This window comes from Marmota marmota, unplaced genomic scaffold (genome assembly GCF_001458135.2).
Source record: "Marmota marmota marmota unplaced genomic scaffold, marMar, whole genome shotgun sequence".
Classification (NCBI taxonomy): Eukaryota; Metazoa; Chordata; class Mammalia; order Rodentia; family Sciuridae; genus Marmota; species Marmota marmota.
Window position 1 is genome coordinate 11,249,290 of NW_026000082.1, and position 27,182 is coordinate 11,276,471.

The following is a 27,182-nucleotide window of genomic DNA, read 5'->3' on the forward strand; positions in this document are numbered from 1 at the left end:
AGAGAGAGAGAGAGAGAGAGAGAGAGAGAGAGAGAGAGAGAGAGAGAGAGAGAGAGATGGAGGGAAGGAAGAAATATAGGACATCTGGACTGAAATCCCAACCATGACTTTAAAAGCTGGGCCTACTATAGGCCAGGCGGTGTGGCCTTTCTAAACCTTGCAGAGAAGTTGCAGTGGTCATGTTTTTCAAGAACTTACTAAGGAAGTGGAAAAGAAAGAACAAAGGAAAGGAAAGGAAAAGAAGCAAAGCTTAGTATGGTGACAGCTTGAAAGAAGCTTAGGAAGAGAACAGCCTGGGCCAGGAGGTGCTGCAGATGTGCAGGGGGGTGGGGAGGGCCAGCCCCCCAGTGCCCGCCTCTCCTGGACTCTAGCCCACCCAGGGGTCTCTGCCCCTCCCTCCCAGGGAGAGTGGCTGCGACGGGCCCCTCGGGCCGCCTTGGAAAATAGGTGCCAGCGCAGGATGAGGGTGGGCCCCACCTGTGGCTCTGCACCCCGAAGGGAGCCCCTTGGAACCACTTGGCCGCATACATGGCGCTGGCGTGGCCCGGGCCGGGAGTCCTGCGGGCGCCTGGCTTCCACCGCTGGCAGCGCCTCCCGCGCCTGCTGGGCGGGCTGGCGGCCGCCGCCGCTGCCACGGCAACCCGGCCTTGTGATCCGCGGAGCCCCGGCCGCGTCGGTGCCCGCGTGGCGCCCTGCCGAGGAACCCGTGCCGCCTCCTGGCGGTTTCATTTTAATTTTTTTGACGCCCCCTGGCCACAGCACCGTCCCAAGCCCCTGCAGATATAGGAGACCCAGCTGGTGTTGAAAGAGGGTGGCCGCCCTTGGGTGGGGCTTTAGAGTCACCCGCTGAGGAACTGTTTCTGATTTCTGCAGGGCTCCTCCAAGAGAGGCGAGAACGTTCAGAGTGCCACCTGTAGTTGACCTTCTGCCGACAGGACCCTGAATCCCGCCAGAGGGCAGACTAGGGCAAAGTGCACCCCGCCCCGTCTTCCCCAAGTGGCAGAGGGAAGGAGGAGAAAGGGGACAGTCAGGGAGGGCTGGGTAAGGCTGGACCTACAAGTGGAGGGATGCAGGAATGCTGGGTGACAAGGTACCTCCAGACACCCTGACAACCACTCTGGGCAGACACTGTGCAGAGTGCCCAGGACGAAAATTTGTGGTCCCTGCCCTGAGTCTAGTGGGGAAAACAATGACCACACAGTATGGTCAGGCCAAAGAGAGAGGAAGGCCTCAGACCCAGCCTGTGGGTTGGCAGGTCAGGGAAGGCTTTTGGAGAAAATTCCAAACTTCACAATATTGAAGCATGTTTGACTTGTCAGTCCACAAAGAGTTGAGGGTGTGTCTACCCACAACAGGCACAAGTTAGCCCTCTCTTCCTTTCTCCTACCTCACCTCCCACCTGTGTCCGTGGTTGTGCTAAGAGATTGACAATTATCTTCTCCATAATCACCTTTGATCCTCCCAAGGGCCTTAGACAAGGACTTGGCAGAGACCTACACCCCAATTCCATGGTGACAAAAACAAAGCCCAAGAGAGGAAGGATGTGCCCCAGGTCCTGCATCCAGTCCCTGGCAAAATAAACGAGAGGCACAGTGGGTCTCCTTCCAGGCCCAAGCTGGTATTTAAATAAAGGTGGCCCTCAAGCACAGCCCACAGATGGACATTTGAGCTCCAGGCCTGGTGGGCATATGGCCACAGCTGGTAGAACTGCACTGCTGGGCTGATAGTTAGAGGCAACAGGCCTCAGGAATACACCCAAAACTGAGTCACCTGGGCTCAGCCTTTGCTCCTCCCCAGCAGTGGAACTTTAGGTAAGTCACCTTCTTTTCTGTATTTTTGCATTCTTATCTGCAAAATGAAGCTGATAAATCTGTCTCTACAGACTGCTATGAAAAATAAGTGACCTAATTTAGGTAACACTCCTAGTATACTGCAGGAGCTCAATAAGGTCATTCCCAGTTCTTGGAAAGAGATCTTGCAGAAGCCTCCATCTAACAGCCAGACTATCTCATCCACTCCTGGCACAGTTCATACCACACAGTAAATGTTCAATAAATATCTGTTGAGTGACAAGTGAATGGATAAATGAACATAGTCCAACTTCCCCAAAGCACAAATCCTCAGCAACTGACTGCTTCCTAGCTGGTGGCTTTAGGCAAAATACCCTCACCAAGCTTCAATTTCCTCACCTGGGACAGGGACACAGGGCTGGCGCTTCCTGGAGGAGCTGTTTTGAGGTGTCCAGGAGGTGTGTACACTGTCAAGCCCTGTGCACTGAGGACCTTCCACCAGCCAGGGTCTGTTCACATGTGCTCACAGAGGCACAGACCTGCCTGCAGAGGCTCTGCAGCTTCTCTTTGGGCCTGATCCCTGTGGTTCAGGGACTCATGGAGTAGTGACAGAAGAGGAAGCCAAGGTGCACTAGGCTGGGAGTCCCCCTGCCAGGCAAGCCGGAACAGGCAGGTTGAGTCAGCTCTTCAGCAAGACAGCCCGCCAGAGGCAACCCCCTGCGTCCCCAGCACAGCAACTTCCCTATCCAACAACCAACTCATTCCCTCCTGTAGGCACTATTCTAACATCGCCCCGACTCTTACTGTACAGAAAAGGAAACTAAAGCTCAAACAGAGAATAAATTGTCCTGGTCATATCCGGTCAATTATATAGGTCACAGAGCGGACATGGGACTCTAGGACATTTGAGAGCTTCCTGGCTGCAAGGCTTAACCACCCAGACCCGGGAGCCCTGTGTCCTGTCATTGGATGTAACCCAGCCTTCCAGGCAGGACTGAGGGTTCTGAGTGGGCTTTGGCTGCTGTCTTTGGTCCTCATTTCCTGTCACCTCTTCCCCAGGTTCTATGAGCTACAGCCATCGGGGCTGTTCTGTCCCTAGGACACACCTGGCACAAGAGGAACCTCTGACATTTTCAAACCTTTTCTGCTTCTGAAAAACACACACACACAACCTCCTTCCCCTCTCAACTCCTACTCATCATCTCAAAGTCAGATCAAAAGCTGAGCCCACCCATCAGGATGGTTATTAGAAAAAGAAATAGTACAAGACACATGTGGGCAAGGATGATGAGAAATTAGAACTTTTGTGAATTGCTGGGGTGGGGAAAATAAAAGATGCAGCTGCTTTGAAAACCAGCATGGGATACTCTCAAATAATTAAACGTAGAATTACCATATGACCCAGAAATTCCATTTCTAGGTATATACCCAGAAGAATTAAAGGCAGGAACCCAAACGTCTACTTGTATAATACACCTCTGTTCAAAGCAGCATTGACCACAATAACCATAAGGTAGAAGCAACTCAAGTGTATACCAACAGATGAATGGCTCAACAAAGTGTGACATATACAGACAATGGACTATTACTCAGCCTTGAAAAGGAAGGAAATTCTGACTCATGCATTATGCTAAGTGATCTAAGCCAAACACAAAAGAACAAATATTGTGTAATTCTACCTACATGAAATACTAGGGTGGTCAAATACATAGAATGTGGGGAGCCAGGCACTGGGGGAAGGAGGGAATGAGGGGGTATTGTTTAATGGATATGGAGTTTCAATTTGGGGAGATGAAAAAGTTCCAGAGATGAAAGGGTGATGGCTGCACAATACGTGAATGTACTTAATGACCTTGAACTATACCCTTAAATGATAAATTTTGTTAAGTATATGTTGCCACAATTAAAAAAAAAAGCTAAAACCTCTGGGAATCCATCTCTGATACCCCAAGCAGTTGAAATAAGATTCATCTCATGATTGCCGGAAATTTATAGTAACAACTAACTCTTTACTAAAAAGTATTAAATGTACTAAATACAATACCTAAAAATCAACAGGTTAAAAAATCGTACCAAAATGTTGATTTGATTTACCTTTCTATTGCAAAAATCAAATATTTCCCCTAACTTTACTGAACTGGCTCTATTTCCTCTTTTGAGAAGACTGGTGTATTTTTCAAGAAGATGAGGCAGCAGCCGGTGGTAGGAGCCCAGTCTCAGGTGGAATGAGGAGGGATCCAAAGTCCAGACCTGAGTCTGTAAGGCTCAGCCTCTAGAAGACTCCACCCTGCAGCAGGGAGCACCACTGCCCGGCCTGCAGGCTAGAGGTCAGGGGATCTCTCCAATCCTGAGAGGAAGACTGGCCAGAGCAAGAAAATTAGGGCCATAGGTGGGGTGCAGGACAGGATTGGGGCCAAGGGGAAAGAATAGAACAGAGTTTTATCCAGAGAGGCCAAGTATCAGGTTTAACCTCCTCTGGTAACTCCCTGCCCCTGGGGTAGAAACTGTCATCCTCATGTCACAGAGAAGGAAAGTAGAAAGAATGACCAATGATGTGTTATTAGGGTTGGAGAAATGGGATTAGAACCAGCACATGGAAGCCATAGTCTTTCCACAGGGGCCACTGCTGAGCAGAGAGCAGGCAGAGAAAGCCCAATGGTGAATAGTGGCCAAAGGAAGAGAGGAGGGAGGTGGCAGGCTCTATAGAGAGGAAGAGCACAGAGGAGCTGCGGAAAGGATGGGACAGCATCAGGATCCAGGGTGGCTTCCGCAGTTGGAAGGGCCAGTCCCGACAGCTCAGCTCACACAGGGAGGGCGGAGCCAGGCCAGGCCAGCCTTGGGCAAACTGGGTTCCAGGCCTCTTTGGGCACGCCCCACTTCTGTGTCCTGGGCAAATCCTTCTCCTCCTCTCAGCTTGTTTCCTCTTCTGCTGGGTAAAAAGTGAGAATCTGCCTTTTGCCTCCCACCAGGGTTTGCGCACCCCGCATTTGGCGATGCACCTGTTTTTCTGGCACACCTGGTTGTGCCATGCCGACGTCTAGCTGAGCAGCGAAAGCGGAAACAACTACAGGGAGTTCCCCAGCCAGCGCTGGGACCCACCCACCGGCGGGAGGCGCTGGGGACCTGGAGACGGGGGTGCGCTGGGCCACCGTGACTCACTCTCTTCGGGGGAGACCCCGTCCACTGCCCTCTTCAGCCTCGGGGGCCAGAGCGCGGCCAGAGGTGCAGCGAGACAGCCATGTCTGAGCCCGAGGTCGCAGCCGACGACCTGGACGCCTTCATCGACGACCTGGACTACCTCCCGGGCCACTTCCACCTAGAGATGCAGCTGAACTTCGAGCCGCATTCGCCGGCCCCGCTGCGCGCCCGGGATCTGAAACTGCAGCGGGAGGCCGTGCAGCAGGAGCTCGAGCTGGCGGCCGTCCCACAGCGGTCGGCCGTGTGTCACCTGCTGGGTGCTTTCGCCTTCTACCTGGAGGAGCTGGACGAGGCCCGGGAGCGCTTTCTCCAGGTGGTCCGCGAGGACCCGGGCAACCTCAATGCCTGGGCCAATCTGGCACATGTGTACGGGCACCTGGGCGAGGAGGAAGAGGAGGAGGCTTGCGCCGCGCGACTGGCTGACCTCATGGGCCTGGCGGCGGACCCGGAGGCACCCGCGGATCCCCAGCTCCGCGCTGCACGCTGCCTGGCGGAGCAGGGCTACGCGCACGGCTTCGACGTGGGCTGCGCCAGCCTGAAAGAACGCGCACGGGTACTGGCAGCTGGCATCACGCTCTATGACAAGGCGCTGGGCTACGGGCAGCAGGTGGGTGACACCTCCTCCTTCGGCTGGAAAGGCTGTGGTCATGGTCTTTTGGTCTGTAGGGTTGTCCCCTGCCCCAAAGTCAACCTCGACCCTGGCCTTTGGCCTGTGGAATACCTTTCCAATGTGCATCCCCCATTTCCGTCCCAGACTAAACCCAAAGCTTTGCTATTTTGGCTAGGGAGAAGACCCTAGTAAGGCTGCTAGTCTAAGTCCCTCCTAAACACCACAAACCCTACCTGGCCAATCCAACCCTCTCCCTTGCTCCTTCCAGCAAGTACCTGTCCCCGTAACTGTGCACACCCACCTAATTAAAGGCACAGCCAGACAGCCTGCCAGAAACTCAGGCATTCCTGCCTCTTCTTTGCCACCTGCACATCTATCCATTCAGACCCCAAAGCTTGTCCACTCCACTTCCTGTACCTCTAAGGTCCACCCACTCCTCTCCAGCTGCCCTCAGCCAGTCTAGCCTCCATAATTGCCCACCTGGACCTGTGTAGCTGCCTTCCTCCTCTGGGGGCTCCTGCCCTCCAGCTTGACCCTTCTCCTCTATGCTGCCAGGGTAGTGTTGCTCCACCTTGCTGGCCAAGTCCCTCAGCCCACTCCCTACTGGTGGGCAGAAGAATCCTAGGCTCTTGAGTGGGCTTTGATGCCCACCCCCCACCCTGGGGATTCCCCTCTGACCTTCCTCTGCAAGTCAGGCTTTTGCCACATTTTACTTCCCTTCACTCCCCTCTAGGGAGCGACTCACCTTGTTTTCTCAGCCCTTTCCCCGGGTGCTCTTCTGCTCCACCTCTGCCAGGAAGGTCCTCTCCAGTCTTGGGTTTGTCTCTAGAAAGCCTCTGCCAGCTCCCCAGGCTGGGTCAGAATCTCCTCTGGGCTCCCATAGTACTCCCGCTACTGTTTGTTTACAAGTCTACCTCTCTAACTCAATCTTGAGGGCTTTGAAAGAGGGAACAACATCCATCTGGTTTACCACTGTAAACCCAGTAACTGGAACATGATAGCATTTGATAAGCATATCTTCACCGGATGGATATATAGCATAAGGCCTGCTACTGAATATGTACTAGGAATACTAGTCATCTATTGCTGAAAAAAAAATACTTACCAAATTAGCAGCTTAAAGCAATAAGATTTTATTCTCATACAGTTTGGGGTGGGGGTGTCAGCTATCTAGGCCTGGCTTAGCTCAGGACCCTTAGGCTGTGATCTCATCCGAAGTCTTGCCTGACTGGGGGACCATTTGCTACCAAGCTAGCTCTCATGATTGTGAGTAGGATTTAGTTCTTCATTGGTTACTGGCTGACATCCATGGCCTTTGTCATATTCTGTTCTTTAGAAGCTAGTCAATAGGTCTATCCCACATTCACAGGAGAGGATTATAGGAGGTCATGAACCCCAGGAGGTGGGGATCTCTGGGGGCCATTTCAGAAGCTGCCTGCCACATGAAGCATCAGATGATGGATAAATGGTATGGAGGGCATTATCCTCTTTTATGAGAGAGACCATGCTAGTTCAGAGGGGTACCATGACTTTTCCATGAAGGCCAGTATAGTTTTAAGTTTGTGATATTTAAATAATTAGGCTAGGCATGGTAGTGCATGCCTGTAATCCCAGCAGCTCAGGAGGCTGAGGCAGGAGGATCTCGAGTTCAAAGTCAACCTCAGCAACTTAAATAATGACAAATTTTCACACATGGGTAGCACAGCTCAATTCATAAAACCTCTGTACTCCCCCCACAAGTGCCTTTTTCTCCAAAGTTCATAGCTTCTCTAAGGAGAAATGTGGCTGTTACATTTGCAGAGAGTACAGTTTGGAGGACAGGGACTTGATTTAAGGACAGCAGTGCAGGAAGGAGCCTCAAAGAGGAGACTCCAGGTCAGACAGTCCAGGTTCAAATCCCAGCTCCCCCATGCTGACACCTCTAACCTGTGCTTAACATCTCTAAGGTCCTTTCCCTCTCTGAGATGGGGATAACGATGGTATGTCTGCCAAAGCTTTCTCATCAGTAATATGGAGGTACTGCTCATTTGGTTGATGTCATAATTAAGAGTTTCTACTTGTAAAGCTCCAAGAGGGAGCCTGTGCAGAAATGGGAAGGGTCACAGGCAACCCATCCATCTCCCCAGCTAGGAAGCCTCCCCTGGCCTGAGCTGGATGTTGATGTGACCATCATCTAGGGCCACGTCTCCAGTTTCACACCGTAGGTGCTGAGTGTGGTTGTTGCTGCAGGTCACAGCAGCGGAGCAGGGTCTGAAGAGCTCTGGTCTAGGAGCCAACAGGCTCCCCTCTCAGCCACCGCACTACCCACAGAGAAGACCTCTCTGCACTGTGTTTTCCCCATCTGCAAAATGGGTGCAGAAAGTGGGGGACCATATGGACTCTGAGCTCCATTTCTGCTCTCTGGAGGTGTTCAGTGTGGGGAGGTTTCCTGGAGGAGGTGAGTGGCAAGGCAAAGATTTAGGAATAGTGAGCAAAGGCCAGCTGCCCCCACCCCTGAATAGTCAGCACAGCCACAGTAGGAACCGCCCAGTGAGTGAACACCCAGAGGGAGTGGGAAGCAGGGCACCCAGGGCCCCAGGGAGGGAGCCATTGCTTCTGGAGGTGTGGCTGCCAGGCTCTGGGCTGCATTCCTGGGCCTGGCCCAGCAGCTGCTCCTCAGTTCTGCAGAAAGCAGCTGTGAGCAGGAGAGAGTTGGGGATGCGGAGCCCCCCATTTGTCCTCTGAGGAGTACACAAGATCACACCTATAAAAATCATCACAGTCAGGACAATGAGGGTGATTTTGGCAGTCAAGAGGCTCAGCAGCATCCAGCTCTGGAAGTGTTCAGTGTGGAGAGGTTTTTTTCTTGTATGGCTTTGGACAAGTCACTTGTCATCTCTAGTCTCAGGGTCTACTTCTCAAGCATTTGTCAGTAGTGATCTCGGCCAAATGATGAAGTGAAAGTGCCCATAAGTAATTCTGGGGACATCCAAGAGGCATTTATTGAACTTCTTTACATTTGTTGAGCACCTAGTATGTGCCAGGCCCTGTCTTTTAAGAAGTTCTTGCTGTGAAGAAGCTTCTGGACAAAAGGTGAAGGAAGCATGCATTCCTTCATTAGCTTGTCTTACCTGAGCCCTTCCTGGGGAAACAGAAACCAAAGGGGCAAATCAGAGATGTGTCCGCAACTGGCTGAGGTCACATGCCTGTGTCATGTGACAGTCATCTCTTAAGTACTATACAACCCGAGACGGCACTTTCTGAACCAAAAATGGGGCCCCAGAGGCTGACGATGAAAATGCACTTCGGGGACACGGGGACAAAAGTGTTGGCATCAGCAGTCCCTGTGGATGGAGTGGCAGTGAGCGATTGCAGACAATGAATCCTCCTCTTGAGCAAAAGAGACTGAAGGGAAGCTTCTGGAAGAGGCAAGTGCACTGGCCCCCAGGAGGCCCTGGTGTGTGCAGAGGCAGGAGGGCTTGGCCAGGAGCAGGGGAGGAGGCCTGGAAGAAGGCAGTGCAGGCCTGCACAGGAAGAGCACACAGCAGCTCTGCAGAACAGCTGGGGTGGTCTCCCTAAGTGAAGCAGGGTCCCGCCTTCCTCAGCCCCCATTTCCTCTTACGGAAGTCCAAGGAATTGGACCCTGCTTCACAGCAATTATAATCTACTTGAGGTTCCCTAAACATATGGTGCTGGCTGTCATCTCCCTCTGCCTAGAAAGAAAACTCCACCCATTAAAACTCAGTTCAAATGTCACTGCCTCCTCCTGAACACCTTCTGAGTCCTCTGGGCCCTTTCAGGACTTGAGTCCCTACATGAACCCTGGGGTCCCCATTACAGACATAGGAACTGAGGCACATTAGTCTGCTCCCCCCCACCTGCCTTCAAAGCTTTGCTCTTTTGAAAGAGGTCAAAGAAATGGGGATGGGATGAAGAGATCAGGGGACACATCTCACACGTGGCCTCCAGGAAACCCAAGGCAGATCAGTGTCAGAGAGAAGAGGTGGGTAGGTTGCCATGGGTGAGGGAGGCCAGGAAGGATGAGGCAGGAGGTGGAGTCAGCATCGGGGCTGTTAGAGCAAGAGTTCTGCACTTGAACTGACCAGGTTAGAATTCTGCCTCTGACACCAGGTGGCTACAGGCAGGTCACCTCACTTCTTGAGGCTTTTTTTCCTCATCTGCAAAATGGGGTTGTAATGTGGATCTCCCCAGGCTGCTGGGAGGATCGAGGGAATGTGAAGGTGCCAGGCAGGTGGGGTAGGAGCACACCTAGTCCACCCACCCCCTGGGCCCTATGCTTCACTTTGCCATTGCTCTTTAGCAGGGTCATTGCCAGCCTCTGGCTTATCTTCAGGTGAGTTTTGTCTTGTCCCTTGGAAGGTGAGCCCTCAGTCTTGGGACTCTCTCCGTTGCCCGTGCCCCCACACCCAGGAGCAGTTTGGACCATTGTTAATGTAATTTAGTTAAATAACTCAATTCTAAGTCTTAAAGACCTCTATGATTTTTAAATAAAAGGTAGTTTGAACTACCTCCCCTCAACAACAACAACAAAAACACATGTCCCAAGCCAGTTTAGTTATTGGATTTTCCATCCCCCCTTTCCCGGAATATTGGGGACTTAATAACATGTGTGCATGCACACATGCCCGCATAGGTCTCTTGCCCCTGCTTCTATCCAAGGGCAGGTCCTCAGTAATGACAAGGATGGGCCCAGGGCCATGCGTGTGTGCTGGACATCGTGGCCCCTTTGATTTGTATTCACATCTCCCAGACCCCCTGCCAGCTGGGCCTGGGGATCCCCTTCCCCACAGAGGTGCAGTGACTTGCTCAGGTTGACCCAGCCCCCCACACACTGTCCAGATTTCACTCCACAGCCAGGCAGGAGGGGAGGGAGGTGGCCTTGGTAGGCCAGCCTCACACACACGAGGGTGTGGGCCTTGCAAGGCGAGCGCACTCAGCACTGTGGAGACTGGCAAGACTTGAGAGTATCCTGGGTCAGCGACCTCAGGGTCCCTGGTTTGTGTATATTTGGATACACCACAAGTGCACTCGCATGCACACACACTACTACAGTGCCAAGTGGTTTGACTTAGTTCAGCTAGCAAAGGAAGTAGATTAATTGAATGGTGAAAGTGCCACCAGGCTATCTCGCTTGATCTTCACAGAAATGCTGGGAAATTGGATCCGTCCTTGGTCCATATTACAGATGAGCAAAGAAAGGCTCAGAGAGGTATAGTGACATGCCCAAGGGCACGCAGCCATGAATGGCTGGCAGGAACTAAACTCGGGTCTGTTGGACATCTAAGGCCTGGCTGGGAACCACATTCCTGAGGTTCTGGCTCCAGACTTCTCTTGGCCTCAAGGCCATTCACCTTTGCATATCAGTGCTTCTGCTGTGAGTTTGCGTCGGGCTTCTCTCCCCATTGACCTCATAAATTTGAGAGCCCTGAATGCTGGGTCTCCCCCTTCTAATGGGTACAAGATCCCAGAGCCAAAGCTGCTTTTAGCATCCTTCGGCCCAAGTACCTCTGAGAGGGGAAAATGGTCAGTCATTACCTGAGCACAGCATAGCATCGACCCCTGGTGGCACTGCAGAGTAGGGTCACACTGTTGTTACTCCAGAAGGCAGGGGACTTCTTCAGACCCACCCAGCAGCGGCCAGCACTGGAGTTGGACTTGGACCAGAACTAGACAGGAGACGACTGATGATGAGGACAATGGGGTAGAGAAGTGACTCAGTGCAGCTCAGCCAGCCTGGGAGCCAAAGCAAAGATGAGCCACAGGACCTGCGTCCTAGACAGACCTGAGACCAGGAAGAAGTGGCAACGGGNGGGGGGGGGGGGGGGGGGGGGGGGGGGGGGGGGGGGGGGGGGGGGGGGGGGGGGGGGGGGGGGGGGGGGGGGGGGGGGGGGGGGGGGGGGGGGGGGGGGGGGGGGGGGGGGGGGGGGGGGGGGGGGGGGGGGGGGGGGGGGGGGGGGGGGGGGGGGGGGGGGGGGGGGGGGGGGGGGGGGGGGGGGGGGGGGGGGGGGGGGGGGGGGGGGGGGGGGGGGGGGGGGGGGGGGGGGGGGGGGGGGGGGGGGGGGGGGGGGGGGGGGGGGGGGGGGGGGGGGGGGGGGGGGGGGGGGGGGGGGGGGGGGGGGGGGGGGGGGGGGGGGGGGGGGGGGGGGGGGGGGGGGGGGGGGGGGGGGGGGGGGGGGGGGGGGGGGGGGGGGGGGGGGGGGGGGGGGGGGGGGGGGGGGGGGGGGGGGGGGGGGGGGGGGGGGGGGGGGGGGGGGGGGGGGGGGGGGGGGGGGGGGGGGGGGGGGGGGGGGGGGGGGGGGGGGGGGGGGGGGGGGGGGGGGGGGGGGGGGGGGGGGGGGGGGGGGGGGGGGGGGGGGGGGGGGGGGGGGGGGGGGGGGGGGGGGGGGGGGGGGGGGGGGGGGGGGGGGGGGGGGGGGGGGGGGGGGGGGGGGGGGGGGGGGGGGGGGGGGGGGGGGGGGGCTGCCGTCCACCTACGCAGCGTAAGTTCACGCGGAACCGTACAGGGAACCCAAGACAGGGCCGAACTTTACTTAGCACCCAGTAGCACCCAACCCCCGAAGTCCCTCTGCCTGGTCACACCTACCACCCCCAGCAACAGTTGTAGGGGCAGAAGCTGAACCAGTGGCCTTTCCCAGATCCCTGGGGGGCGAGGGGATCGGCAGTGATCCCGGCGAGGCAGGAGCAGGAGTGCAGGAGCATGGCTGTGGGGGTGGGAGGAGCTCCCTCCTGGCTGCTCTGTGTGTCCCTCAGGTGGCAGGCGCACCAGGCAGGCGGCTCCATGTGCTGTGTGTGCATCTCAGAGGAAGATCCAGTCATGCAGGAAGGACGGAATTCCAGGCCTGCCCTCGTGACTCTGACTTGTGCAGTGTCAGCCTTCTCAGGGTCGGCCTGATGAGGTGGAAAAAACAGCGGCGGTGGAGGGAGGCAGATCTGAACTTGACTCTAGACACCGGGTTGGGGGCTGGGCCAGTGGCTTTTTTTCTTAGTCTATTTCCTCATCTGTACCGGGAAGAAGATGCTATATACCTTCTAAGGCTGCTGTGAGGATCCAGTGCCACTAAAGTGCCCAGTGACCCTAGAGAAGTGTTCATTCTTGTCATTTCCTCTCCTTGAGAGAATTAGTCAGCTCCCAGGAACCAACTCTGGAATGTGGAGTGTAACCATTAAGGGCAAAGCTCAAACTGCTAGGCAAATACTTGCCCCAGGAACAAACAGGATGTCTGTACCGCCTGTCTGATGCATGGAGATGTATAAGCCCTTGGTATGGGAAAGATTTTTTATTGAAAAACTTTAAAATAGCCAAGCCCCCAAATGTTCCCTTCTTTCGAGTCCAACTTTTTAAAAATTTTTTTAGTACCAGGGATTAAACCTAGGGATGCTTAACCATGGAGCCACATCCCCAGCCCTTTTTTATATTTTATTTAGAGACAGGGTCTCGCTGAGTTTTTTAGGGCCTCGCTAAGTTGCTGAGGCTGGCTTTGAACTCATGATCCTCCTGCCTCAGCCTCCCAAGCCACTGGGATTACAGGCGTGCGCCACCACACCCTGCTTGGGGCCATCTTTTGAAGAAAACGGAATGTTTAAAAATTCATCCTAGAACCAGAGTTAACACAAACCTGCTCCTGTAATGGCTTATCCCAATCCCACCATTTCTGTCAGGTCACCAGCCATTGTCACTTACCCACCCAGTTATAGGAGCTGGTATCTTCAGGCTTCCCTGTGGACTGTGATCCTTTGATTCATTTAAAAAAATGAGGCACCTGCGGGTATTGTGGCGCGCACCTGAAATCCCAGCGGCTCAGGAGGCTGAGGCAAGAGCATCCAGAGTTTGAAACCAGCCTCAGCAACTGTGAGGCACTAAGCAACTCAGTGAGACTGTCTCTAAAAAAAAATTACAAAATACAAGAAAAATGAGGCACCTGCTAGCTGCATTTATTCCACTGTCCAAAGAGAGAGCCTAGCACAGTGGTTTTCTTCACCATGCAGTAGAGGGCCTGTGAGCAGCTGGCTGGGCCACCGCCCCAGCAAATTTCAGAGTGATGGGTCAAGAATTTGCATTTCTGTCAAATTCCCAGGCAACATCCATGCGCTGGTCTGGGGCCCATGCTTTCAGCACCATTATTCTGCGGTAGTTACATGTAGGGACCATGGAGTTAAAGTTGCTGGGTTCAAGTTCTCCTAGCTTCCAGCTGTGTCACTCTCACTCTGGGCACATGACCTGACTACTGTGTGCCTCAGCTGCTTCATCTGTAAAATTCGGATAATAATAGTCCCTGCCTCATAGGTAACAATTGAGAGAGTCAAATCGGTTAATATACATAATGGTGTGTCTAGTGTATAATATGTGCTCCATAAAATTTCCTCGTATTTGTATAGCAGAAAGGGGATCCTCCCCAGCTTTCAGTCCATGGTTACCGGGGCCATGGGGCTTTTTACCATCTTGCCTCAGTTTTCCCATCTGTACTAAACATTCCACACAGGACATTCTGAGAATCACATGGAATCATGCAAAAGCACTTTGTAAATAGTACAAACACTAGCTCTCTGCAAGCTAGATGTTATGGGAAGAACATGAACTTGAAGTCAGAGAGAACTAGCCTAAAATATCAGGCAAGTAGTCAGATCTCTGCTTCTTTTGATCTTGGTTTTCCCATCTCTGAAATAAAGAAAATAATGACAAGGACCTCAGAGGACCTGGGAAATGACCTGAGAACCCCTTACTGGGGTCTGCCCTTCGCTCTCACCTTCAGTCAGTATCAGGGTTGCAGATTTCACTCCAGGGGCAACATGGGCCTCACCAGTTCTCTCCCACAAATTTGCCACAGGACAGCCGCCTTCTCGGAGACCCCTCCAGCAGAAGCCTGGACTCCCATGCTGGCCTCACACAGAATCCCTAGCTCAGGGACTAAGGAGATCACGAGGTGTCCTCCAAGAGCCCACATCAGGCAAATCCTGGGGAAATACCTCTTTCCCAGAAGCCAGCCTGTGAGCCTCCTCTCATTCAGCCTCCAACCCCTGGCCTCTGGGAGTCATAAACCCTGTAGCAGCATTCCTTGCAGACAACTTTATTCTCCAGGAGAGGTGAACAACTCCTCCCTTCTGCAGGAGGGAGGGGCAGCCAGAGGCCTGTTTAATTTAATTTAACGCACTGTGGCTTGCCAGGTTGCCCCGGTAACCGCTGCAGCTGCTGCTTCTGCAACAACCAGAAGAATTTTTAAAGAGACAGCCCATTTACAGGCAGGCCAGAGTTGCACGGCAGAGCGAACAGCCTCCACCACTGCTTCATCGCAGGGGTAGAAGACGAAAGCCCCAGCACATCAAGGTCTCCAACTAGATCTGTTTACTCCATTAACTCCATTCCAGTTCCACTGACCTCATCTGTAACTCTACAAGCCCTCCTGCAAACAGCACTCTCAAGTGGGATCTGTTGAGGGAATTTGGGATTTGTCACACAGATGTCACTCAGCTAGATCCTTTTTTGAAAATCAAATTTTCCAAAAGATTCTTGGAAGTTCGGAAGGCGTTCACTTCTGGGCTCTACCCCTGCAATTCAAGCACACAGCCACCAGGTGGTGATATTGCTTGCTTAGTGAAAACCATAAGGAAGCTGAACTATTGGAAGATTTTCAACAGTGACCAGTGAGGTGTCCTCCAAGAGCCCACACCAGGCAAATCCTGGGGAAATACCTTTTTCCCAGAAGCCGGCCTCTGAGCCTCCTCTCATTCTGCCTCCAGTCCCTGGCCTCTGGGAGTCATAAACCCTGTAGCAGCATTCCTTGCAGGCAACTTTATTCTCCAGGAGAGGTGAACAGCTCCTCCCTTCTGCAGGAGGGAGGGGCAGCCACTGGGTTCTAAGTTCTGATGCTAACAAGTGTAGAACCTTGGGTAAGTCACTTCACCACTCTAGTCTCAGTGTTCTCAAATACATAATGAGATTGATAAGACAACTGACTGTTGTGGACTACGCTTGGGGCTAGAACTATGGAAGGCACAGGTTAAGTCCTAGTTCTATCATGCAAAAACTGTCTGGCTTGGGCACAAAATTTAATTTATTTTGGCTTGAATACCAAACGAGAGTGACTATGAACCAGGAAGAGCCCCAGGGACAGCAGAGCACTCAACTTAAACACTGGGAAAGTTACCTGGGACCCCACGGGGTCCTGCAGTCCTGGGAGACATGAGGTACGGAGAATGGGATGAGGCAGGGTGTCTCTAGACTCTGGAGCCTGGAACCTCATTGCCCCATAGGGCACCAAAACAGGTCTCAGTGGACAAAGCAACTAACTTAGAAACTAGAGAAACTAACTCCGTTTGGCTCCAACCCAAAACAGGAGAAAGGGAATAAACATTTCTTCTGGGCCTGGCACTGCCCTTGGAACTTCCTGGAAGCCCATAGTGTCACCCTACTTTGCAGATGAGGGCATAGCCTTCAGGGGCAACTCATCCCCAGGGTCATACCTCAGGCCAGGCCTGTGGGACACCCAGGCCTCTGCCCTGAATATCAGAAGCCAAAGTCCACTCCACCTACTCCAACTTGGCCTCACCCTTTGCCAGGAGCACTGAAGACAGGTCAGGGCCTCTTTCCTGCTATGACTATTCGGCCAGCCACAAAGCAGGCTGTGGCCAGAGTCCTGAGATCACACCAACAAGTGGCCAGGTAACCAAGGCCCCACTACCTTTAGCGCTAACTGCGGTCAGGCCTTGACTTTATGTCCAGGTCTTTGGTCAGTGTGGCCCACAGAGGGTGCTCCATAAATCCCAGCCCCTTCTTCCTTCCCACATCCCCTGTAAGGAAAGCTGACAAGATGATCCAGCATCCTACCCCCTCTTTTTGCCCTGGGAAATGTTCCCCACTTCTGAAAGATGCCTTGACCCTCAGGGCCTACCCTCTCCCCTCCAGAGAGCACTATTCTCAGCTAAAGCCCCAGTGCACTTATTCCCATCTCTGTGACAGGATGACCCTTCAAGGTGATGTGAATATAAAATCACACTGGATCTTGGCATTCCCCAGCTCGCACTCCTTCTATGACTCCCCACTGCCCTGCAGATGAGCTCCTGGCATGGGAATCCCTCCTAATACGCTCCTGCTGACTTTTCCCCTGCACCTTACCACCGGGGTCTATCCTCAGGGCTGCCTGCGGATCCTGCCATTCACACTCGTTTTCCTCTGAGTTTGGGCATAGGGTGGCCTCTGGGAATGCCTTTCCTCGTGGTATCCACCTGGGTGATTCCTCTCATCCTTGAGGACCTGCTGGAGGTTGCTTCCTCTGGGAAGCCCCAGGGAACTCCTGGATTGGGCAGATACCTCCTCTGGGCTCCCAGGGCACCTATGTCCCTTCTATTCTAACTGTATCTTTCGGACTGATAGACCAAGGGCCTCTCGAGATGGGCCTCATCTTTCCTCTCCTGTCCTCATTGCCCAGCCTAGGGACACACAGAACAGAGAGCAGGGAAGAGTAGGCTAAGACATGCTGTCGGTGGGTCCTCCTCTGCGTGCTCTAGCTGGGGCCAGGGCTCTCAACCCAATGGGCAGGCACCACTCAAGTGAGTCTCACGCATGAGGTCTCCTCTCTGCATCCCTCCCCGCACCTAGTTCATCCAAGGTTTCCTTGCCAGTGTTGACTCCCCCCACCCAATCACACATACAGCTCCAGGGTGTCTGTTTCCACACATCCCCGTGTCTCTGTTCATGCCAGGCCCTCCGTTTGGGGGTGCCCTGGTCTCCATCCCACATGAGGATCCCTCTGAAGTGCTACTACCCACCTTAAATCCACAGCCTCGGGCTGGGGATGTGGCTCAAGCGGTAGCGTGCTTGGCATGCGTGCGGCCCGGGTTCAATCCTCAGCACCACATACAAACAAAGATGTTGTGTCTGCCGAAAACTAAAAAATAAATATTTTTTAAAAATTCTCTCTCTCTCTCTTTCTCTCTCTTTAAAAAAAAAAAAATCCACAGCCTCTAACTGGGAGTCTTTGTCCATCCTGCTGCATCCTGGTCCATATTGCTCTCATAATCTTGATCCAACTTTACTTCCTACTACAGTTTTTGGCAATTCATGTGGCAAAGGGAGCATGGGCTTTGGAGCCAAAAGGCATTGGATGCCCAGCTCTGATGCTCTCAAATTCTGTGACCTGGGGCAAGTCACTTTACCTCTCCAGGCCTCAATATGTTCACCCATAAAATGGGGCTAACACCTCCCTCCTGGATTGTGGGATTGAGGTAATGGTATCAAGATCCTGGCCCATGGCAGGCACTGAGTCGAATCCTGTTATTGATACCTGCATCTGTTTCCCGAGCCAGCTTGGGAGCCTGTTCAAGTCAGGGTGCAGCGGCTGTTCACTGTCACGTCCCCAGAGCACCCACCCAGCACTCCGTGCTGGAGGTGTTTGGAATGTTGCTGGGGCGGAGTGGATGGATGATGGGGGTCTTGAGCTGAGGAGGCCACAGTGGGGGCAGGGAGTGCAGAAGATCAACTGTGGGCGATGAACGTGGAAGGAGGGGCTGGAGCCTGAGGCAGAGCTGCCGATATGCACTGGGGGTTTTATTGGTTTTCATTAAAATTCCTTCTTGAGGCAGGAGCAGCTACTCCCATAAATAACGGCATAAATATTTTATCTGGTGCCCAAGTTGGTCTAAATGCACAGCAAGGTTGGCAAGAATAATAATGGGAAACAGTCCAGGGGCGTCCTGGGCTTGGGCTGAGCCTGACTCACTTAACATGCCTGAGGGGCTTTCTCAGGAAAGTGGGGGCTGAGGGAAAGCACCACAGGGGAGAAGTAACGAGAGCAGAGGAGAGAGAAGGCAACCCGTGGGGTGTGAGCCCCCAGTGGGCAGCCAGAGCCGGGTGGGGACCCCAGGGCCAGGGAGGAAAGGGATTCCACACCTACTCTGTGACAGGCACCTCAGTAGGGGTCACACAGCTTATCTTGTCAAATCCTATGTGGTCAGGGAGGTGAAGCAACTTGTCCAAGGACACCCAGCCAGACACTGGCAGAGCCAAGATTATCATCAAGGGCGTGTTAGGCTAAGGCCCTTCGACTGTGTCTGCTGCCTCTTGGGGTTCAAGGTGGACAATGGCCTGAGCACCTCCATAACAGCAGCATGGGCATTCTCTGCTTTCCCAGATCCCGATGGAGGAGAAAAGGGGCTGGTACTTCACCATGGCAACCTTCCTCATCAGGTCAGGCCAGGGATGGAAGGGGGTGCAGGATGGGGGGAGGTGTGTCTCGGTCTTCCTGGGCCTGGAACCAGGCAGCGGGTGGGGGCAGAGGTGGTGGAGCCCATTCCAGGCAAGGGCTTCTGGAGGGCTGCTCGCCTGGGGGGTAGCTGGGAGGGGGCGCCAAACAGCCACAGCCCCTTCTCTGCCACAGGCTGGATGGCATCTTCCTGGAGCAGGGCAGCGAGGAGCAGAAGAGGCTGCCTGCCTTCAACCGCACACTGGCCCTGCTGCGGCAGGTCCTCAAGTCCTCGGACCCCCGACACCGAGGTAGGGACCCCAGGGGGTGGGCGGGGTGACATCCTCTGCCCCGCTGTCCTTGCACCCATCACTGGCACTACTGGTCTCTGGCACTGTCCCCACCTCTGGCACTGTGTCCCTTTTCTTTCTCCCTCCCTGTTTGTGTCACATGCTCATTTCTTTACCTCAGGAGCCCTCCCACCTGGCTCAAGGGAACACCCAATTACAAATCACTACAGTGACACGCTCCCAAAGTTCCAAGTTGGTCTCAGGACCTGGAGGGAGATCTTGTCCTGCTCCAGCCCACCACCCTCACTCTATGGTGGGAGATGAAAGTCTGTTTGACCGGGTGTGTGAGAGAGTGTGTGTGTGTGTGTGTGGAAGGGAGCCATTTTCTCTACGGCCAGAAACCAGAACAGGCGCTGCACCCACCCGGAGAAGTCAGAAGAGAGCTACGACCCTGAAATGAGGTTCCCTAGGTGACACATTAGACTCAGAATGGACACCAAAACCTGTTCATTCACTCCCTCCCATGTCCCTTTTTTCCGCCTTTCTTTCTCTCTGCCACTGTTTCTTGCTTTGTCATCATGGGTGCCTTGAGTGGAGCTGTCCCTGCCCCACCCCTGGCTCCCCTTCCCCTCCTCCCCCACTGCTGCTTCCTAAAGTCCCTCTCCCGCCCTCCTCCCCAGCACTGGCCTGGTGCTATCTTGGAATGCTGCTGGAGAGGAAGGACACCTTCTCCACCACCCCTATGGGCGTCCATGACTGTGGGTACTCCGGGACTGACCCCCTGGACTGCTTCGGCAAGGTATGTCCCCAAACCGCATCCCCTCTGCAAACTTGGGTTGGGGGGCTCTCCTCCAGGACCCATGGCTTCTCTGGATGTCATTCCCCCACCATGTGTCCTACAAGAAGGCACTTACTTCATACCCCTCTCCACCCTTCCCCTTGTTCTAAACAAAAAGGGCTCCTTTGTGGCTCTTTTCCTCTGCCTAAGACTAAATCCTTCCCCACATTCAAGCTGGCCCAAGCTCATTTCTCCAGCCTTGATATAGACCCTCAGACTTCTCCCCTGAGGCCAGTGTCCACATTGTTCCTCTGCAGGGTTCCCTCCCTCCCCAACCACAGTGGCACAGTGGAAAGAAGATCTCTAGCTGGGGTTTTCTTACCCGTTCTGCTCACAAGCTGTGTGGTCCTACGTCAAGCCACTTAGGTCAAGCAGCAGTCAATGCCAACATAGGGGGAAGAAATGTTGTAAATATGAGAAGGGGCTGACTCTGGCCCCTTCTCTCACTTACCCTGGGAATATGGCAGAGCACACATGGGAAGGAGGGTTTACCTGGGGTCTGGAAGGGTTTGCTGGCCATGACCAGGGAACAGGGCAACGAGCTGGTGTTGGGTTCCATGATATGACTGACATACAGCAGGTAGATGTGGGTAGATATGAGGAGTTAGCACATGTGTGACAGGACTCTGTGCAGAGGTGGGGTCCCTATGGTTTAGGCACCATTTATCCAGGCTGGCAGACAAGCAAACAATACATGGTTTGTCTCTACCCTCCTCTCTTACCTAGGCCATTGAGATTGCCAAGGACCAACCTCCTATCCTGAATCACCTGGCCAAAATCTTCCACTTCCTAGGAAAGCAGGATATGGCCATTGGAACCTGTAACATGGCCCTGGATGTCCTACGAGATCCAGAGCTCAACTGGCAAGCATACTGCACAAGGGCCAAGGTGGGTCACCCACAGCCCCTCCCATTGGGAATCAGGGACCAAGGACCAGGGGCCATGACCCTATTGCAAAAGCCCAAAGGACCTGGAGCCTTCATGGTGGAGGGCCACTTAGGGGTCATCAGGGCACACAGTTGTGGTCAGTAAGGTTGCTGAGGTCAAGAATAGAGGAGCCTCTTCCTACGGCAGGGATCCCTTCTGCAGCACCTGGTCAGGAACCTCCAGACTCCAGTGGAATCAGACCATTGAAATCTGATCTCTCCAGCTATGACTGTGGAAGCTGTGGCAAGCCACTTACCCCTTCAAATCTCAGTTCCCAAATCTGTAAGATAAGCTAATAACACCCATCTTAAAAAGCTATCAGAGGCTGAAGCACAGCACCTGGGCATGGCAGGTTCTTTTGGAAAGTGGGAGATTCCACTTTAAGTAAAGGTAGATTCGTCTGGTGGCTCAGAGCTTTGGTCCTGGACACAGAAAGTCTTGATTCAAATCCTACGTCACCACTGACATGCCGTGGGACCTCTGACAAAATACTGGGGCCCAATTCCTAAACCTTGGTTTCTTTATCTGACCTCACAGAGTGGTTCTGAGAAGTGAATTAGATTCTATGTAAAACTTAGCACCAAGTATGTGGTAAGAGCTCAGAGGTGACTGATGGCTATTATTAGGTATATTTTTAGCTGATCAGCTGTCTCTTGTGACAGTCCCCTGCGTAGTTTTTTAGGGCAATACATGGTTTGTCTCTACCCTCCTCTCTTACCTAGGCCATTGAGATTGCCAAGGACCAACCTCCTATCCTGAATCACCTGGCCAAAATCTTCCACTCCCTCCCATGTCCCTTTGTTCCGATGAGAGCTGCCCCCTCCCATCTTTTCCCACTGGGCCCACATCTGCCCTCTGGAGCCTAACGGAGGCCATTTGCCTGGGGACAGCCCAGGAGCTCCAAGTTTACTATGTGCCAAGCTAATAAGCAACCGCCTTCCCCCTATTTTTTCCACTACCTTTCACATGACCTAATGGCAAATCTGCTCCTGGTCTTGGTCTCAACGGCTTAATTTCCTGCTCCTAGTGCCATCAGGGACTAGGGTCAGCACATTCTTTCACTGTAGTTGATATGGTTAATATTATGAATAATAAGAATATTAACCATAATACACCATAAAACATTTCTATAAAACTCTGCATTTCTGCATTTCACCAAGCACTTTCATGATTGTGGTCTGATTTAATCCTTATAAGAATCTGAGAAAGACAGGTCCTATGTCAGTCTACAAATGAGGCCACCAAGGCACAGTGAACATTCCCAGCAATCTGCACTCAAATAGCCAGAACCCTTGGGCTATGGCTGTGACTCAGTGGTACAGCTCTTGTCTCACATATGTGAGGCACTGGGTTCGATTTTCAGCACCACATATAAATAAGTGAATAAAATAAAGGTCCATCAACAACTAAAATATATATTAAAAAAATAGCCAGAACCCCAGCCTTACTTTCCTCACTCTCTCACCTTGTGTCTTAAGCTTACTGCTTCCCTGTAGCTCCAAAGGTCACTTATTATTTAGATGTCCAGAGGAGGAAGGAGCAGGAGGGAGGGACTCACATGATCTGTGTAGAACCCTTGGACCATACTGTGGCCCATAAACTCAAACCTAGTCATGATGGCCTCACCCCTCCCTCTACTCATGTCTCTCATTCTTTTCCAGCCCCACTGGCCTGAGCCTCCATCTAGAATGCTCTTCTCCCAGATATGTGATTGACTTCCTCCCTCACTTCTTGCAGGCCTGATAAAAAGCAGTTTCTAGTGACCTTATTGAAAAGGTCAACCCCCTGCCAATACTTTCTATCCTTTTCAGGTTTGCTTTTTTTTTTTGATATTTATTTTTTAGGTATAGATGGACACAACACAATGCTTTCGTTTTTATGTGGTGCTGAGGTTCGAACCCGGGTCCCACCCATGCTAGGGGAGTGCTCTACCGCTGAGCCACAATCCCAGCCCCACTCCCTAACATGCTATTTACCTATTTATTATGTTTATTGTCTTCCTCCCCCAGTAACACATGAGTTCCATGAAGGCAGGACTTTTGACATTTTGCTCTGCACTGTATCCTTGGGCCTGGAACAGTGCCTGGCTCCTGATGAATATCTGTTGAAGACGTGAACAAGGGAACTGGGCATGTGCTAGGGCCGAACTAAAATATGATCTCTCAGTCATCAGGGTAACTCCCAAGGGAGGTATCAGTGTACTAACTTTTCAGAGATAGAAAATGGGGCTCACAGAGGTTGTGTGACATCCTCCAGGTTACATGGTTAATATGGGCGGGGGGCACTCGATACATGAATGAATGAGTGAATGAATGAGGGCCACTTCACCCAGTCCCCTCATTGTACAGACAGAGAAACAGGCCCAGAAAGAGGAGCAGCTAGCCCAAGTTGCCACAGGACCAGAACCTAGGATTCCTGGGTCCCAGCCTTAGGAGCTTCCTGCTACCCCACAGAACATCCCTGTTTGCTATTGATAAAGGGACGGTCTTTTTGTAGGACAGAAAGAAGGGAGGTCCTTACTTGAGCACCTTCCCTGAGCTAATCCTCTGCCTGCAGATCCACATCAGAGCCTACCTGCACGACCTGACACGGGCCAAGATGGGGCTTGGGGGCATGCCGGACAGGAAACACCTGGCCTGTGCCAAAGCTGACCTTGAGGAAGTAGTCAAGGTGTGCCCAGGCCTCAGGACATACCTGGACATTGGCCAGGTAAGGCAGCCTCTTGGCTTGATTACCGAAAAGATCATTTATAACCTACTGACTCCCTGCCAGGCTAGGCCTGAGTATGAGGACATGGATAGGAATAAGGGGCATCCCCCTACCCACCTCCTCCGGCCATGGGGAAGATGAAATGAGATAATGTGTGTACCGTGTTTAGAAGAGGGCCTGGCTCTCTAAGCACTCAATAAGTATTCTTTACCCAAAAGTGACTACTATGCTCAGGGGATAGTTACCAAGAGGTGATAATATCATAATTTTACATATGAGAAAACCTGGGTCTAGAGATTGACTTGCTCAAGGTTATATTTGGCCAAGAGTGGGAGGGCTGGAACTGGAATCCTGGTACTGCCTCTCCTTTTCCAGAGGCGGGGGCAGCTACAAGAGTTTAAGAATTGCTGCAGTAGGGAGGTAGGGAGGGTGGACCGAATGAAGGAAGTTTTTTTGAACCAGCTTGAGGGTGGTATGACCCTGAGGGCGGTGTTACTGGAAGGAAGGCTCAGAGGCCCCCCCACCCCAGGTCTACTACTACATGGGCGTGGACGCCATGCGGGAGCTGCTGGCGGTGGACGAGGCGGCGCTCAACCAGGCGCTGGTCTTCCTGGCCAAGGCCGGCGAATTCGAGCTGGGCGCCACGCTGCCCGAGCTGCAGCTGCTACGAGGCAAGTGCCTGCGCATCAAGGGCGAGGAGGCCAACGCGGCGGCCTGCTTCAAGCGCGCCGTGGAGCTGGACGACATGGGCTCCAGCCACACCGAGGGCTTCGGATGCCTGCTTGAGGCGCTGCTGGTGCAGTGGAGCCAGGCGCAGCTGAGCGACGGCGAGCTGGGACTCGAGGTGGACGCCTGGCTGCGCCGCGCCCGGGGCAAGTACCCGGAGGCCTGTCTGCGCCAGGAACTGCAACGCGTGTGGCGCGGCCACACGGACGAGATGCTGGGGGTGGCTGGGGCCTTAGTGGCCCAGGGACGGCCAGCGCTAGTGCGGATGCTTTTCGAAACCATGGAAGTAGAAGGTGAGAGTGGTGGAGAGGCGCGCAGGCGCCGTGCGCTCTCCTTCTGAGTCGCAGGAGTCCAGGCCCCGCCCCGCAGAGGTTCTGAGCCGGTTCAAGGCGCTGAAGTTGGGCGCCCCTGCCACCCGCAGGCTGCTTGAGGTAGCCAATCAGATTCCTTTTCCGAAACTGAGAGGTGGACATTGAGACTAAGGCAGTTCGAGCTGCCCACTAAGGCCTGACTGCCAGTTTGGGGACTCTCATGAGCCATTCTCTATAAGAAGATAAGGGATTGCCCTGTGTGGGAGTGCACACCTGTGATCCCAACTGCTGAGGCAGGAGGACTGCGATTTCAAGCCCACGCTGGGCAAATTGGGCAAGACCCTGTCTCAAAAAACAAAAGACTAACGTTGACTGTTGACTGCAGTCTCGGGTCCTGCAGCCGGAAAAATTTCAGAGTGGACTCAAAGGCAAGGTGACACAGTGAGTGGACTAAGTCAGGGCCTTAACTTAAACCTGAGTGCTCAGTCCTTTCACCACCTCCTACCAGTTTTCCAGCAGGTGTCATTCTTGGTCTGCTTGGTCCCAAAGTCCTCTGGAATTCCTTGGAATAGAATTTGTCAATAGAACCTTTACTTGACTTCTCTGTTCTGGAGAAAATCTAGGGGCCCCACCCATTAGGAAATGCCACCTACTCTCAATCTTGAATCTTCTATGAGAGAATGAGGGAGAACTTGGACCTTTATGTTCTGTAATCATCATCACAGAATCTTAGATGTGGAATTTTGTCAAAGCCTTAGTAGACCTGATAGCCACCAAATTGTACAAGGGTTGAGCTAGATTCTGTGGTCTCACACACAGAAGCTACTTTAACCCCAAATCCCAGATTAAGTTTTTGCCAGAGACCAGAAAGGCAAGATTTATGATTTTTTTTTTTTTTTTTTGCATCTTTTCCTTTCTTTGAAGAGCTATCCTCCCTGCATTGTTCATGGCCATGGTCCTCAGGCTCCACCAGGGACAGGGTGGCAGCCTTGCACTGCAGCTCTATATTGGTTTTTGAAACCATGGAACTAGAGGATGAGAGTGGTAGAGTGGCACCACTCTGAAGTGCAACACCGTCTGACCCCTTCACTATGCAGATGGAAAACTGAGAGTCACAGAAGGGAAGCATTTGCCCAAAGTCCCACTTCCTGTGCTCCTTGCCCTGAATCTCAAGCTTACTTTCAACATTTTTAAGGTTTGGAAAAATAATAGTAAACTGATCAATGGTAAAACATTATTATGTGCTAAAGGTTTGTGTGTCACTTGTCCCATGGTGCACTCTGATAGTCAATGTTTTTAACGCCACTGATGCTTTCCAGATACCTAGAAATCAGACAAGGAGGCCACTTTGAGGCCGCTGAATTCCACCTCAGGCTCACCATGGCTCACCATTTGGGACTGTGGTATTCTCTCCCCACCTCCTTCTCCTCTCATCTTCATTGCATCAGAGGCCAGGAGGTGACTCATCAGTGGGCAGTACTTGTGGCCCTTTTCTCCCTTCACCCTGCCCACTCCCATCCTTTCTCCACCAAGACCATGACTGTGACCTTCCTTAAGATGGAGATGCATTTCCTTCCACTTCCCTACTGGCAAGATTTAAAAAGTTGCTGAAGTTGGTGCCCTCACCTCCAGTGTTTCCTTCCTTGCATTTCTTGTCCCCAAGTCCATGCGTTTCTCCCTCCATTGCCCCTGCCTCCTGTCATAACCTTTTTTTTTCTTTTTTGAACCAGAGATTGAACTCAGGGGCACTTGACCACTGAGTCACATCCCCAGCCCTATTTTGTATTTTATTTAGAGACAGGGTCTCACTGAGTTGCTTAGTGCCTTGCCATTGCTGAGGCTGGTTTTGAACTCGCGATCCTCCTGCCTCAGCCTCCTGAGCTGCTGGGGTTACAGGTGGGTGCCACAGCGCTCAACTATCATAACCTTTTGAATAAAATTTCTTTCTGAGAACCTCATTCACACTGATCATTTAAATGGTTAACAAACACCCATTCTAGTTTCCTCAGGGCTATCTGCATATTAACCGAAAGCCAAAAAGAGGTAAGAAATCCCAATCCCCAGACTGCCTACTATGTGCTAGGCACTTCATGTGTGTAACCTCACTGAATTCTCTCACCCACCCTGAAGGGTAGGCTTTTTACAGATGAGGACACTGCGACACAAACAAGGCCACAGGTAAGTGTGTGAAGAGCCAGGACTTGAAGTGAACCACCCTGTTCTGAGCCTCCGCCTGAACACAGTCCTGCAGGACATGTGTCATCTTCCCTCCAGAGTTGGCTTTCCCAGTGTCCTGTGAGCACGAGCCCTACCTGTTACTCTACCCTCAACTCTGTTCCTAAACTGCCTTGCCTTTGGGACTTTCCACATCTTGTTCCTCCACTGGCTTTTTTTTTTTTTTTTTTTCTGGTCATTTCTATCCCAAGTGTTCAGCTCCAAGGCACCTTGTCCAGGAAGTCCTGCACTGAGCTTTACATATAAGAAAGTCTTAGTTTTTGTTGTTGAACTGAGTAAACCCACAGCAATGAGCTGGCACCTCAATTCCAAACAGGTGTCTCTATTGCCAGGTCCACAGGACTTGGGTTGGGGGCAGTTCTGCAGCCTAAGG

At 52.9% G+C, this 27,182-nt stretch overlaps 2 protein-coding genes and 1 long non-coding RNA gene across 5 annotated transcripts in view; 1 reads left to right on the forward strand and 2 right to left on the reverse strand.

Moving 5' to 3' along the window:
* Positions 1 to 3,716, reverse strand: part of Lexm (lymphocyte expansion molecule) — a 29,172-nt gene extending 25,456 nt beyond the window's left edge. For both annotated transcript variants that reach the window (XR_007351995.1, XM_048815320.1), the window contains exon 1: positions 478 to 3,716. Coding sequence is in view for 1 of the 2 variants with exons in the window: in XM_048815320.1 (XP_048671277.1) it covers positions 478 to 530 (53 nt within the window). In the remaining variant the exon portion in view is untranslated. The remainder of the gene's footprint in view (positions 1 to 477) is intronic.
* Positions 3,717 to 4,635: 919 nt separating this feature from the next.
* On the forward strand, positions 4,636 to 26,532 carry Ttc22 (tetratricopeptide repeat domain 22). Of its 2 annotated transcripts, XM_015484948.2 has the most exons (7): positions 4,642 to 5,595; positions 18,723 to 18,778; positions 18,969 to 19,084; positions 19,744 to 19,862; positions 20,628 to 20,789; positions 23,385 to 23,537; positions 24,067 to 26,532. In XM_015484948.2, exons 1-7 carry the CDS (start codon positions 5,029 to 5,031, stop codon positions 24,601 to 24,603), a joined length of 1,710 nt encoding a protein of 569 aa, XP_015340434.1. In that variant the 5' UTR covers positions 4,642 to 5,028; the 3' UTR covers positions 24,604 to 26,532. The 2 variants fall into 2 exon arrangements, with proteins under 2 accessions (XP_048671276.1, XP_015340434.1); XM_048815319.1 differs by lacking the exons at positions 23,385 to 23,537; positions 24,067 to 26,532 and adding an exon at positions 21,551 to 21,938 and having other exon boundaries at positions 4,636 to 5,595.
* LOC125620377 lies at positions 12,097 to 14,709 on the reverse strand. Its single transcript, XR_007351996.1, has 2 exons — positions 14,343 to 14,709; positions 12,097 to 12,486 (listed from the first exon to the last, which is right to left on the reverse strand). It is a non-coding gene; the product is annotated as an uncharacterized LOC125620377 (long non-coding RNA).
* Positions 26,533 to 27,182: the final 650 nt, after the last annotated feature.